Source organism: Chamaea fasciata, unplaced genomic scaffold, assembly GCF_029207755.1.
Source record: "Chamaea fasciata isolate MVZ Bird 193981 ecotype frontalis unplaced genomic scaffold, bChaFas1.0.hap1 SCAF_1, whole genome shotgun sequence".
Classification (NCBI taxonomy): Eukaryota; Metazoa; Chordata; class Aves; order Passeriformes; family Sylviidae; genus Chamaea; species Chamaea fasciata.
The window spans coordinates 77,615,274-77,627,654 of NW_027094086.1; the positions used below are offsets into that span (position 1 = coordinate 77,615,274).

The following is a 12,381-nucleotide window of genomic DNA, read 5'->3' on the forward strand; positions in this document are numbered from 1 at the left end:
CTCACTGAGCCAAATGAGAATGGAAAGGAGAGGATGGTGAGGAAGGAGCATATGTATCTGCCAAAAATACACCTTGGGATTCAGAGAAAATGTTGGAGGGAAACCCAGTTTCCGTAGTTCTCAAAAGAAGATAAAGTAGCTGGAATGAAAGGAAATGAATACATCAAGAAACTGAGTCTAGAAAAGTTTTCTGTCCTCTGTCCTGTGCAGAAGAAAGGAAGAGGGTAGAGCAAGGCACCAATGAAGCTAATGGGAGATGGTTCAGCACTAAAAATACAGAAACCAGCTGCAGGAGAAAGGAAGACCGTGGAATAGGAGACTACTATTAGACAGAGCATAAGAGTTATAAGAAGACAGTGGGCTGGTAGGAGGACAGAAAACGATACCAAGGCATCTTCAGCAGACACTGAGCAGTAGTGCTGCAGAGATTTGAATTAGGTGGTTTGGATAAATTAGAACTTGGAATAGAGGTTTTAAATGTGGGGTGTGTGACAGGGGTTTCATAAAATGCAAAGGATGGAGTATAGTTAAAATTGCAACAGAAACCAACAGGAGGCAACAGAGCAAGGAGTGTGCAAAACCACCAGAGCAGCTGAAAAGGAACCAAAATTCATGAGTCTCAATATCTCTTATCTGTAGAAAGCTGACTTGTTTCTCTCCAGCATGATACCATACACAGAAAAATAGCTGTCACTTAATCTGTTATTAATTAAAGACTCTTGAGGTGCTGGAACTAGATGTCCCAGTTTTTCTATCTATGTATGCAACTGTAAGATACATGTTACTGTCACAGGGCAGGACTTTTCTTTTTGAAGAATAAGTAAATTCAAAAAATGTAGACACAAAAAATTGGAGGAATTATGGGACTGAAAAGCCAAACTCTTACATACTTTCATTCATCTTGTTGGTGCTCTAGATATGGTGTTCTAGGATTCAGGGGGAAAAAAAATCTTGATCTTAACATGGCAAAGTATTTTTCTGGGAAAACTGAACTTATTCATAAAAGTGTATGGACCATTGTGAACTAGTTCAGAAAAAAAAAATAGGGCTTTTCCTTTGGAAACACGTGCAGGGAATAGGGTCTTACCCCCAAGATACTGAGGACAGGATTGATTGGATAGTACACAGGACTTTTTAATTTAAAACCACAGTTTCATGACTCTGGACTTGGTCAAGAAATTGCATGGTCCCCACAGCTTTCCTGCTTTGAGTGGTTCTTTTGGTTCATAAGGCAAAACTCTTGAGTCAAGCAGAGAAGACTTGAAGGACAGGGTTTTGGCACAGAACAGGAAACTCATTGTTAATTAAAATCATCTGGGATTCACATCAGGGACAATAATCCTCTTATACTTTATGCCAGAAAATCATCTCCATGGAAATCTGACACCTTTCAGACGTGTCAGTGGAAAGTTGTTGAACTTCTCGCACACTGTTAGACAGAGATCACTAGTAGGTACTGAAGGTAATTCAGTCTTGCCCTCCATTTCTCATTTCTTGTTACTTTGACAGTTTTTTCTATAACATTCATGCCATATGGACACATAAAACAATGATTTTTAGGAAGTCCTAAAAACCCCTTGTCCAGAAGTATAAGGATCTTTATGAAAAGCTTGCATAATTACAAATTACAGACACTGTAATACAATACATGATACCAGCTTTTTTTTTTTTCTTCCTCCCAGTCATTTTCAAACTGTAGTAAACTAGAGTAGTCTGAGAAGAAAATAAGATCAGAGCTGTTTCTGCAAGTTCTTTGGGATTTTTAATGGCCAAAAAGTACATAGGACTTCACCATAATATGTATGCTGAGCATTTCTTGAAGCACTATGGATAAAATGGGAATAGACAAAAGAGATCACCTGAGACACATAAGCTCCAGATTTAACGCAGTTTGAAAATTAGGTGCACTGGGGTAATGTTTCAAAACAGCTGCAAAGCCAGTCACCTTTGCAGGTGTTGAATACCTGCAGCTCTTTTTCTCCTTGTGCCTAATTTCCTGTTCATTACTGAATGTGTGTTCTCTGCACCTTCACTCCAAAATTTCTAGCAAATACCTTCTTATAAAACAAATCTTTTAAGTCTTCTCACTTGTCTAAAAATTTGACACAAGTAACAGAAGAAAAGAGAAAAATAATATAATCCTTGCCATTTTCAATGTCCTCCAGCAAAATATTTTTTTAACAGCTGATTCCAGTTTTTATCCTTAGTCGTTATCTCCCCCTTCCTGATGTGCCTAACATAACAGACAATGTTTTTTTTGTCTGATAACATGGATTTAGTTGCTGGAACACATACCATTTCTTTTCCTGTGAGCTGTTCTAGCTTGCCTTGCTCTCTGGAGTTTTGCCTTCTGTTGCATACAGTGCAGATTTTATCCCAGTCTTTATTGCTTGGCAGACTGTTGATTTTTTTTTTTTTTTTTTTTTTTTTTTTTTTTTTTTTTTTTTTTTTTTTTTTTTTTTTTCCTGTTACAGACTTCTTAATGGCCAAAACATTCCAGGAAAACATTTCACAGAAAATGAATGAATTTGTAGAGAAACTACATCCAGTAGTTGTAGTATTACTAGTACTATCCAGTAATTTGTATGGGTTATGTCTTCAAAGAGCATGACTTTCTTTCTCCCGTTTGTTGAGAAGGCATATTTACTCAGAAGTTGCTTGGACTTCTTTGCAATATGATGAAATGAAGTCATTCTTTAGCTTTATGAGGTCATCTAGATTTTAAACAGCTAACAGAACGTGATTGGCTTAGATACAATAAGAACTTGTAAACACATTCAACACCTTCAAAGTAATCTACACTTTTATAACTTATGGTCTTGTTTTGTTGTTTTGATTTTGGGTTTGTTTGCTTTTTTTTTTGTTTGGTTTGGGTTTTTTTTCTTTCTTTTGTTTTTGGTTTTGTTTTGTTTTGCATTTTTTTCCTCCTTTTCTTTTTCATTTAGAGGATATAAAACTTACGGAATACTGAGATAACTCATACATTTGTGTATTGAGTCTGTCTGAGATGGAATTTGTTTTCCAAGAGCAGACTTCTCAGTGCTGTGCTCTGCATTAGTACCTAGAAAGGTGTTGATAACACACCAGTGTTTTGGCTACTGTTGAACAGGTACAGCATCAACTCTGTGTCTCCAACATTTCCCAAGATCCGGGGAGGGGGCACAACTATGCCACTTAAATTAACAAAAGGGGTAGAACATACCATATGACATCAGTTGAGATATAAAAGCTAAGGAAAGGGGGAGGAAAGGGGAGGTATTTGTCATTTACAGCATTTGCCTTCCAGAGACCACTACGTGTGTTGAAGTTTGCTTGCATATCTTGCCTGCTTCCCAGGTTGAACATCCCTTGCTGATGGGAAGTAGAGAATAAATCCTTTTTTATTTCTCTTCACTTATGCATGCACAAAGTTTCCTTTTTGATTTAGTAATCTGCCTTAGTGAGTTGTTTTCCATCTTGTTTTCTGTCCCCCATCCAGTTGGGAAGGGGAGTGATAGAGTGGCTTGGTGGGCATGTGGCATCCCTCCAAGGTCAAACCCCCACAGCCCTTTTTTAGTGCCCAGGGAGTGAGAAAAAGGCAGTTCTCTCTCTCTCTCTCTCTCTCTCTTTGTCTATCTATCTATCTATCTATCTATCTATCTATCTATCTATCTATCATGCTATAGTAATAGCAGTTATCGAGTAGCAAGCTCCTCCGTGGGACACGAGGTTTCCCAGCTGCACTGCTTATCTCTTAGTTTCCCTGAGTTTGCTGGGAACATGTTAGCACAAACAATGGCTCTGTGTTTTGCCCTGATATCGCAGCCTTGTTCTGTGGGAGGGAGCTCTCTTCTGTGGATGATGAGGAAATACATCTCCCTCTCCCTGCCCAAAATTGATGTGAATGGGTTTATAATGCAAGTTCCCATGGTCATTGCTCATCCTTATTTAAGCTGCTTAATACTGTTAATAGTATTACAAATACTATTGGCACACTATGGGATTTGTGGAATCTGGTGTGGTCCTGGTGTAAGAGAAAACAAACTTTAAGTATGAAGATACTGAAATGTGCCCTGAAGCATCCAGTTCTTGGGTGGCAGGGTGTGTGGAAGGATTTGGGCAGATTCCTAGGGTGATTATTACTTCCAGTTACATCTGAACACATGACCAACCCTGGCAAACTGACCTATCAATAATGGAAGGGTGCCTTGCCCACCCCAGTGAAAGCCAGAAGCTTCTTGCACTGTGCTGGGGCCTGAGCTGTGCCTGCCAAGCCACTGCTCAGTCCTCACAGAGGACTGTAGTCGAGGCAGGAACCCAAACTGCATTTGGGGATGCTGTGGCTGAGACAGGGACTCAAACCACAGCAACTACTTCTACCACTAGAGGAAACAAAATAATGGATAAGGCAAGCTACAGGTCCATATAATTGACAAGAAAGGGAGGAAGAGGAAGAAGAAGGAGGAGGAGAAGGAGGAAAATCAGGAGAGGAGAGGTCAGATGAAAAAGCTGGTCCTTCAACAAAGAAATTTGAAGGAGTGAGACAAATCAAACAGGAACCTGAAGTTACCCATTCCTTGACCTCATCAGAACCTTGAGATATGTGGAGAGACTACAGTTGCCAGCCAGCTGATGCTGGGGTAACAGGGGTGACAGCCAGCAATTAGAAGGTCATGAAGCCACAACAGCTAAAATCCTTTGCTAGAGATGGGGAAATTGAAGGAGGAATTAGAAAAAAAAGGAGAAATTTGCAGTCTCTGGAGATGGCCTCTCTAAAGCATGAAGGCACAATATCCATTTAAGAAAGACCTTGTGAATTGCCCAGGAAAGTGGATCACTTCAGATGTAGGTATCCAGTACCTGAGAGAATTAGAAATCCTGGAAGTGGTCTATAGTAAAGTAAAGAGTGATAAAGTCCCTGTCTAGGTTTAAGGACAAATATTAAGAAAAAATGACCTAACATGAGCATTTCCTCTAAAGAGAAGGGCTTTGATAATCCTGTTTGCTAATGAGAGAAATGAATCCTATGGGTGAAAATAAAAAAAAAAAATAAAAAAATCACAAACTCTTTATTCACAGAGAAAAAAAAAACAAAACAAAACAAAACAAAAGGGTGCCCTCAAGGCTCAGAAAAGGATTGAATAAATGATAGGTATTGTAAATTCAAAAACTTAACTCCAACCCCCCTCCAGACATCAGAGCCATGAGGCAAAGATGTAGGCTTTCCTTCTTTGTCTCAGGAAAAGGGAGGAGCCAGAGTTAGCGTAGCCACTTGGGCAGAATAGATGGGAATCTTTCTGATGTTAGACTCTTTCTCACAGCAGGAGAATCTGGTGGGTTTTCGTGTCCTTTCTCATGTAGGATCAGCTTCTTTGAGGTGTTGAGTGTGGGGTGGCCTCCCCACCAGCTCCTCAGATGGGCCAAAACAAAAAGAAAAACCAAAAAAACCCACAAAAAATAATGCAGGCGTTTCTCAGCATAAGCAGACAATTATGAAATAAAGTATCATCATAAAATCACCCCAACACAATCCCTAAAGGTCCAGAGGATGCCTCTTGCACAATGGCCATATGGAGGAAGGTGGCTCAAAGTGCCCAAGAAGTACCATCATGTACAAGTTGTCCCAAAACACAAGAGGCCATGCTCTATTTACTGATGGATCTTTCTGCGGGGTAAGAAATGATTGGAGGATGAAAGCTGCTCTGTGGAGTCCTACACAATGACTGCTGAAGGAGAAGGAGAGTCAAGTCTACTTGCAGAAGTGAAAGCCATCCAACTAGCCCTAGAAAAGGCTGAAACAGAAAAGTGGCCTGTATTCCATCTCTGCACTGATTCTGGATGGTGGCTAATGTTCTGTGGTGGTGGCTGCAGCAATGGAAGAAGACTTGCTGGCAACACAGGGGCAAACCCGTCTGGGCTGCTGTACTGGGGCAGGACATCGCTGCACAGGTAGCAAATATGACTCTGAATGTAAGTCAGGTAGATGCACACGTCCAAAATGATGTCACTGAAAAAAAAACAGGACATTCTAGGACATAGTTCATGTTTTTCTATGGGCATGAACCAGCCAAATCAACTCGTAGATGTGACCCTGGAAGGACTTATGCATTTTATCGGTGTAAGGTGTCAGCAAGAAGAGCAGTGATAGTAAAATGTAGGAGTATGAACTGTAGATGGGCATCTGGACACTCAAGCAGTGATTTCAGGGTTAAAAAAACATATACATGGACATTATAAAATGCCTAATGATTCAATATTCCAGTGAACACAGTATGTGGATAAACCATCAAGAGACAATTATTTTTCTTGCCTAGTCACAAATACAGAATCAGTAAAAAGCACTTGAGTCTCCTAGGAGTGTTTGTGAAACAAAACAACTCTCACTGAAAACTTTATACATCCAAATAATTCCACTGTCATATGAAAAACTGCTCAACAACGTGATTAAAGGCTTTCTTTCTGGTTGCAAGAGAGTATGGTTTTCAACAGAATATTGACTTCACTGGGGCTATTTTCATTGGCTACCACCAGGAAAAAAAGGTTCAGACCTCAGTCTTTGTTAGTGAAGGTTCTGATCCTTTGTCAGAGAAGAAGTGTGTCACAGACTCATGAACGAACTGCTATAATAAAAAAAAAAAGAAGATTCTATTTTAAAAAGTGAAATAAACAGCAGTAGAAGGAGTTCTAGGCAAGAACTAACAGTGAATTGACAAAGCAGAAGCTAAACAGTCACTGTTGTATGTTAAATTTTTGCATATGATTACAACTAGCATGTTTATTGTATATTTTGAGAATATAAGCATTGAACCAAAATACACATAATTAATAAATATGGAATAAAAATGTACAAATTCAATTTTTAATCAAATATGCATGAATTTGTGTGCCCTTGGTAGACACTAGTGGCATTTTCCTGTTTTGTCATAGTCCCATTTGATAAAAACTAATATTTAAAGATTGATGACATCCATGCCATCAATACTTCTTATGAAAATTTGGGGATATAAATGTATCTTGAGGTCAGATGGGCCCAGCACAAATTGGTACTGGAAGCATGTGTTAACAACTGCCTATATCTTAGACAATGTCTAAGAAGCTTCCTTATCTGTACATGACTCTGGTTCACTTTAATCTTTCTAATGTGGCTATAAATATGTTGTCAAAATCAATGCATTACATTTGTATACCAGATCCCCCCCTCCTTTTTATTTCATGAAAATAAGCTATAGCAATAGATGAGAGGCTTGCCTGGCAGGAGTTTCCTTGGGCTGAACACAGCAATCATGCCCCCACAGCCTCAGCCAAGACATGTGATGATTATTTATCAGAGCATTTGTTCTTTGCCAGATGTAGGGAGTAAGTGGTTCTTGTGAAAGGGGCAGTTCTGTCACACATTGAGGTCTAACTCAAAGAGATGCAGCATGTAAAACCTTCTTTCTCACTACTCTACTCTGGAGATACTTTGGCGAAAGACCCAGAGCAGAGGACCAGACCTAAGCACATTTTGTCTCAAACTTTCCGAGCATTGCTACAGGAAAGGTGTGATCAGAGGAGAAGATCCTGCAGAGATGGAGCTGAGCTGTTCTCAGCCAACTTCCTGCTCCACCTTGAGACTAATTCTCAGCTTCCACCTGTCAACTCCTTTCCTGGAGAACCTCTGGATGTGCATGTGCTAGCAAAACAGCGCGGAAAATCTACTTTAGGGAAGACGTGTGCACCAGGTTAACTATAAAAGTAATGGATTGGTCCCCCTCACTCTCTCTGAAGGTATGTTGTGGCCTGTGAGACAGCACATTTTGAGGAGGTTGTTGTGGGAGTTGAAAACTTATTGACATATACCTTACAAAATTAAGGGCTATCACTCTTGTGGAAGTACATTTTAAAAATTTAAGGGCTTTCTAGCCAACACCTTGTGAGTCAGAGTTATCGTGATTGTACAATAAAAGCCTGAGAGTTCCCTGACATGTGTCTTTGTTCAGCCTGAAGGAGAATTTTTAGCAAATACCAGGTCCTCTACCAGTGAGTTGTGACACCCAGACACCATGATATTTCTTAGTCTTAACACACTGTGCCTGTATTCATGTCAGTGTGTGGTAACTTACATGATCAGTATGATAAGAAACTGAGCATTTAATGTATTTTTTCAGATAATTCACCAAAATGAGCCTCTCCTTCCAATATTTCTTCAGAGCATCAGTAATCTGTTATAGTGACAGACTTGGTATATTTCATATCTTCCTACTAAGTTCTTTGCCAGTACATCCAACTGTCAGCAGCACTTTGGGTTGTCAGAGAGTCATTGAAGGAGGAAACGCTCTCTTACCTAACTGAGCTGCTGCCAGCATCAAGGTCTTGCGCTGTCACTGCACCTATAATGGTCCCCACGGGTGTGTCCTCATAGACTTCCATGGTGTACATGGGTTTGCTGAACACTGGAGGTTCATCCATGTCCAATACGTTTATCTTCACAGTGGCAGTATCTTTGAATGGACCCACTGAGTGAAATCGTTGGTCAAGGTGGAGATTGGAGGCCTCCACCTTAAAGGTGTATGCCTTCTTCGTTTCAAAGTCTAATGGCTATGGAAAGAACAAAAGCAAAACATTAGATTAGACTAAAAATTAGATAGTGTAAAATCACTGCGGTTGGTTTAACCTGACAAAACTTAAGATACCTTTATTGTAAAATTCATCTCCTGAGATGATCAATCATTTAAGTTTGTTTTGAAGTTCATCTTATGCTAAGGTGGTTTTTGAAATAGGCCAGATGAATCACAGTCAGGAAATTACTGCTTCTCTACATCAAAAAAATCAGGGTGACTGGCATGGATGTAAACAGTTACATTGTAGACGTCTGAAGTTAAATGAGTGAGATTCATCTCTTGCAAATGAGCTGAGTGCAGGTTAGTCAGACATTTGCATTTGTAACTCCCATGCACCGGCAATCAGCTGTCTCTACCTGATCCAGCTCCTTAAATAGATGATTTTTTTTTTTTTTTTAAGCAGGAAAAGCTTTCAGAAGACCATGACAGTGATGAAGATGAGCCCAAATGAAAACTCTGATATATACCAATGATTCAAACTTCAGGTATGACTTGGAATGTGAATTCTAACTTGATCTGAAACAATCTTTTCCTGTAAAATGTCAATCTTAGCAGTGAACTGCTATTCATGCCATATGTTTGAGCTGCATGTACTTTGTAAAATGCAGATTTGGCTCTCTGTTATGATCCTAGGTGTAATTCATAAGGTCTTAAAGATGACACAGCAGATTTTGTGTACTACTGTGGGGTTTTGATGGAACGTATCCTGCAATCAGGTTGTTTTGATGAGGGTTTCTGTCAATGCATATCAATTTAGTGCTTTTATTTCTAGAAAAGTAATTGTCTCAAAACACTTAATGCATTCTTATTTAGTTGAAAAGATTCAGAAGCTTTATTTTCATTTAAAGGATTTATCTGCTTTGGCATTCATGTTGTTTTTAACGTTTCTAACAAAGCTGTTCCCTGATGTCTGGGTAACACTGGCATCTAGTGGTTTCTGTCTATATTTGTTCAACTGGAAATTTGCTTATGGGAAAGAATATGTTATCTGGAAAAAATAACAGGTTTATATGTGTATGAACAAAAATATTTCAATGTCAGTTATCTTTTCCCCAGTGTTTTCAGTCAGTTGTCACAGCCAGGATAGATATAAATTTTTCAGTTTTCTGTCCTTATCACAACAGGACATAATTGGCAAGATGACTGACTGGTGTGAATTGAAATAGCTCCACTAAAATCAATTGAGTCACCCTGACTTACATTAGCTGAACAGCTACCATAATTATAAATCCTTATGAAAGACTTCATAATTTTAGTAGACAAGATACTCACTCTTTTTTTGAGCTGGGGACTTAAAATTAGCCAGGTAAATATCAATGCCATAAAAATAATCAGACTTAAAAGTAATTCACTACCAAACACAACCATCCTCTTACAGACAAAATTACAGAAAAGCCAGTATGTGTTACACCTTTGTGTCTGGACTGACAGAAAGAAGAAAAAACTAAGCCTGAGAAGAAACACACAAAATTAAGTCTGGCAAATCTCATGTCCCAGTGGTGAAACCCTAAGATGTTGCCTTCACTAAAAATAGACACATTGGTCCATTATCCAAATTGCTTCCACATTATGTTTTCATTTTCTATACTACTTTTGCACACTTGGCATGCATTGCCAAAACAATTTTACCCAAAAGAAAACAAAACAAAACAAAACAAAACAAAAAAAATCTTCTCCAGATATTTATATAAATTCTTAACACACTTTCAAAAAATATAACAAGAGGAGAAACCTGACATTTAAGGACTTAGTCTGCTGAAGAAATAGTCAGGTGTTAAGCTAACGATACAAGACAGAGAAAGCAAGAGATCTAAGCTCCCACATAGGTAGTAATTCTGGGTAATACCTTGTATATATCTTTCATACCACCAAAATTGCATTAAACCTTTCAGATTGGGTCCTGTATATCAGTATATTTGCAAAGAGATGTATTAATGGAATAAGTCATAATTCATGCAATCTTTGCAGGCTGTCTTTCATCAAATTACTCTTCAAGGCACTTATACCACATCACGGTGCATGGCCAATGCCCAGTCACAACATTTCATAATGCAAGGGGAACAGAAATCAGTAAGATTTCAAACAATTGTCTATTGGTATTTTCAGACTGGCATATTTTACTGCACAGGTACCCAGGAAGCAAACAAAGTGGCTGCATTACTTCTCTAACCCCCAACATTATGGGGAAATACTAAAGTATATTTTTAAATAGGCAGTGTGACCCAAGAAAGGACAATGTTTTTCCACTGTAACCTCTGAGCAACTCATCCTCTCTTTCTGTCCTTCTATGGGTCTGATGATAAATATAGTTAGAGGTTATGTGGTCAGTGCAAAGCACAGATGGCAGTTAAAATAAGAAGAGACAGGCTGAAATGATGAGCCATCATGAGAGAAAGAAATCAGTGACAGACTCCCACGAAATAGCAGAAATTAGCCTTTAGCTAAGTGAGGCTAAACTGGAACTGAAATGTATAGAGATTTGGGAAATGTTGAGACTGGTAAACCTAGGACTTAATTTCAAATAGAAAAATGTTTTGTACAACATATACAGTGTAACAAGGGTTTGGTTTTATTGTCTTTTATGTATGGGGATTGCATACTACAATCTCCTGACCAGTTTTTTTTTTTCCCATATTTGAACAATTGTGTCATATAGATAGCATTGACACTTTAAGATTTAGGCATTTGTCTGAATTGTCCAGAGTGTGCCTGAAAACAATAATATTGAATATCTGCATTAGTCTCAGGCAAAACCTTTTGGATTTTTTGATTTTTGGTTAAAAACATGTTAAAAAAACATTACCATTTTATTGTAAATTTTAGTAGATATTGCCAAAATCTATCACGGAAAAGAGTGGTTCACGCAATATTTCACTTGTATTAAAAAAAACCCAAAAAATCAAACCAAACCAAACAAACAAAAAAACCCCACAAAACCAAAAAACAACAAACAAACAGACAAACAAACCCCAGCACTGTGGTTTGCTGTCATATAATAACAGTCTGAGGGTGCTCAGTCCCATTTTAATTTTGAATCTGGAATGCTGCTGATACAAACAGAGTAGAATGTTTGAATTGTACAAAACCCCTCAACCAGCCCATTAAGGTTCTTGAAATGTCTTTCAATTAATCAGATTTTAATGAAATTACTTCATAAAAAATTTTTAATAAGAAATGGAAGTATTTATTCCTTCTATAAAAGTAATTACATACAGTAGGTAAGTTTCAATAAGGCCTTTTTTTAAAATTTGGTTTTCGGTGGTCTTGTTTGTTTGTTTGTTTGGGGTTTTTTTGGTGGTTTTTTTTTGTGCAGTAAACACAAAAAAGTTTTTTTTGCTGATATCAAGCTGATGCTTTATTAACTGTGAGCTATTCAATAACTGGAGAATTTCTAATTGATATTCTAAGTACCAGTGACAGAACAGATGTATTTGGCCCCCTCAACTTGTCCTCATCTGCTTTTTCCTATGTTGAGGTTACAAGCTGCTCTATATAGTTGCCTAGTAAAATGCTATCAGCATATACACACCTGTGCTCAGCAAAGCCATTCTACAAAACCCTAAATCAAATACATACTGACAAATCAATTTACCTTGCTCCTCTGTGAGCACCATGAATAGACATATTTAGTGTGACTAGGACAGCACAAAAACAGCTCTGTATTAAAAAAAAAAAATACTTTAAAATCTTATTGTTTTCCACATTCAAGGCAGAAGTTAAGAAATGCTGCTATATAGATGCATCTACATATAAAATTTTATATTAGATAGTGGGAAAGAGAGAGAATTAAAGAATTGAAAGG

The 12,381-nt window shown here is 38.1% G+C and overlaps 1 protein-coding gene across 1 annotated transcript in view; it reads right to left on the reverse strand.

The window, feature by feature from the left end:
• The window catches only part of CDH12 (cadherin 12), a 222,179-nt gene that overhangs the window by 30,301 nt on the left and 179,497 nt on the right, over nt 1-12,381 (reverse strand). Inside the window, exon 7 of the mRNA XM_066186473.1 lies at nt 8,303-8,556. Within this exon, the coding sequence (XP_066042570.1) occupies nt 8,303-8,556 (254 nt within the window). The remainder of the gene's footprint in view (nt 1-8,302; nt 8,557-12,381) is intronic.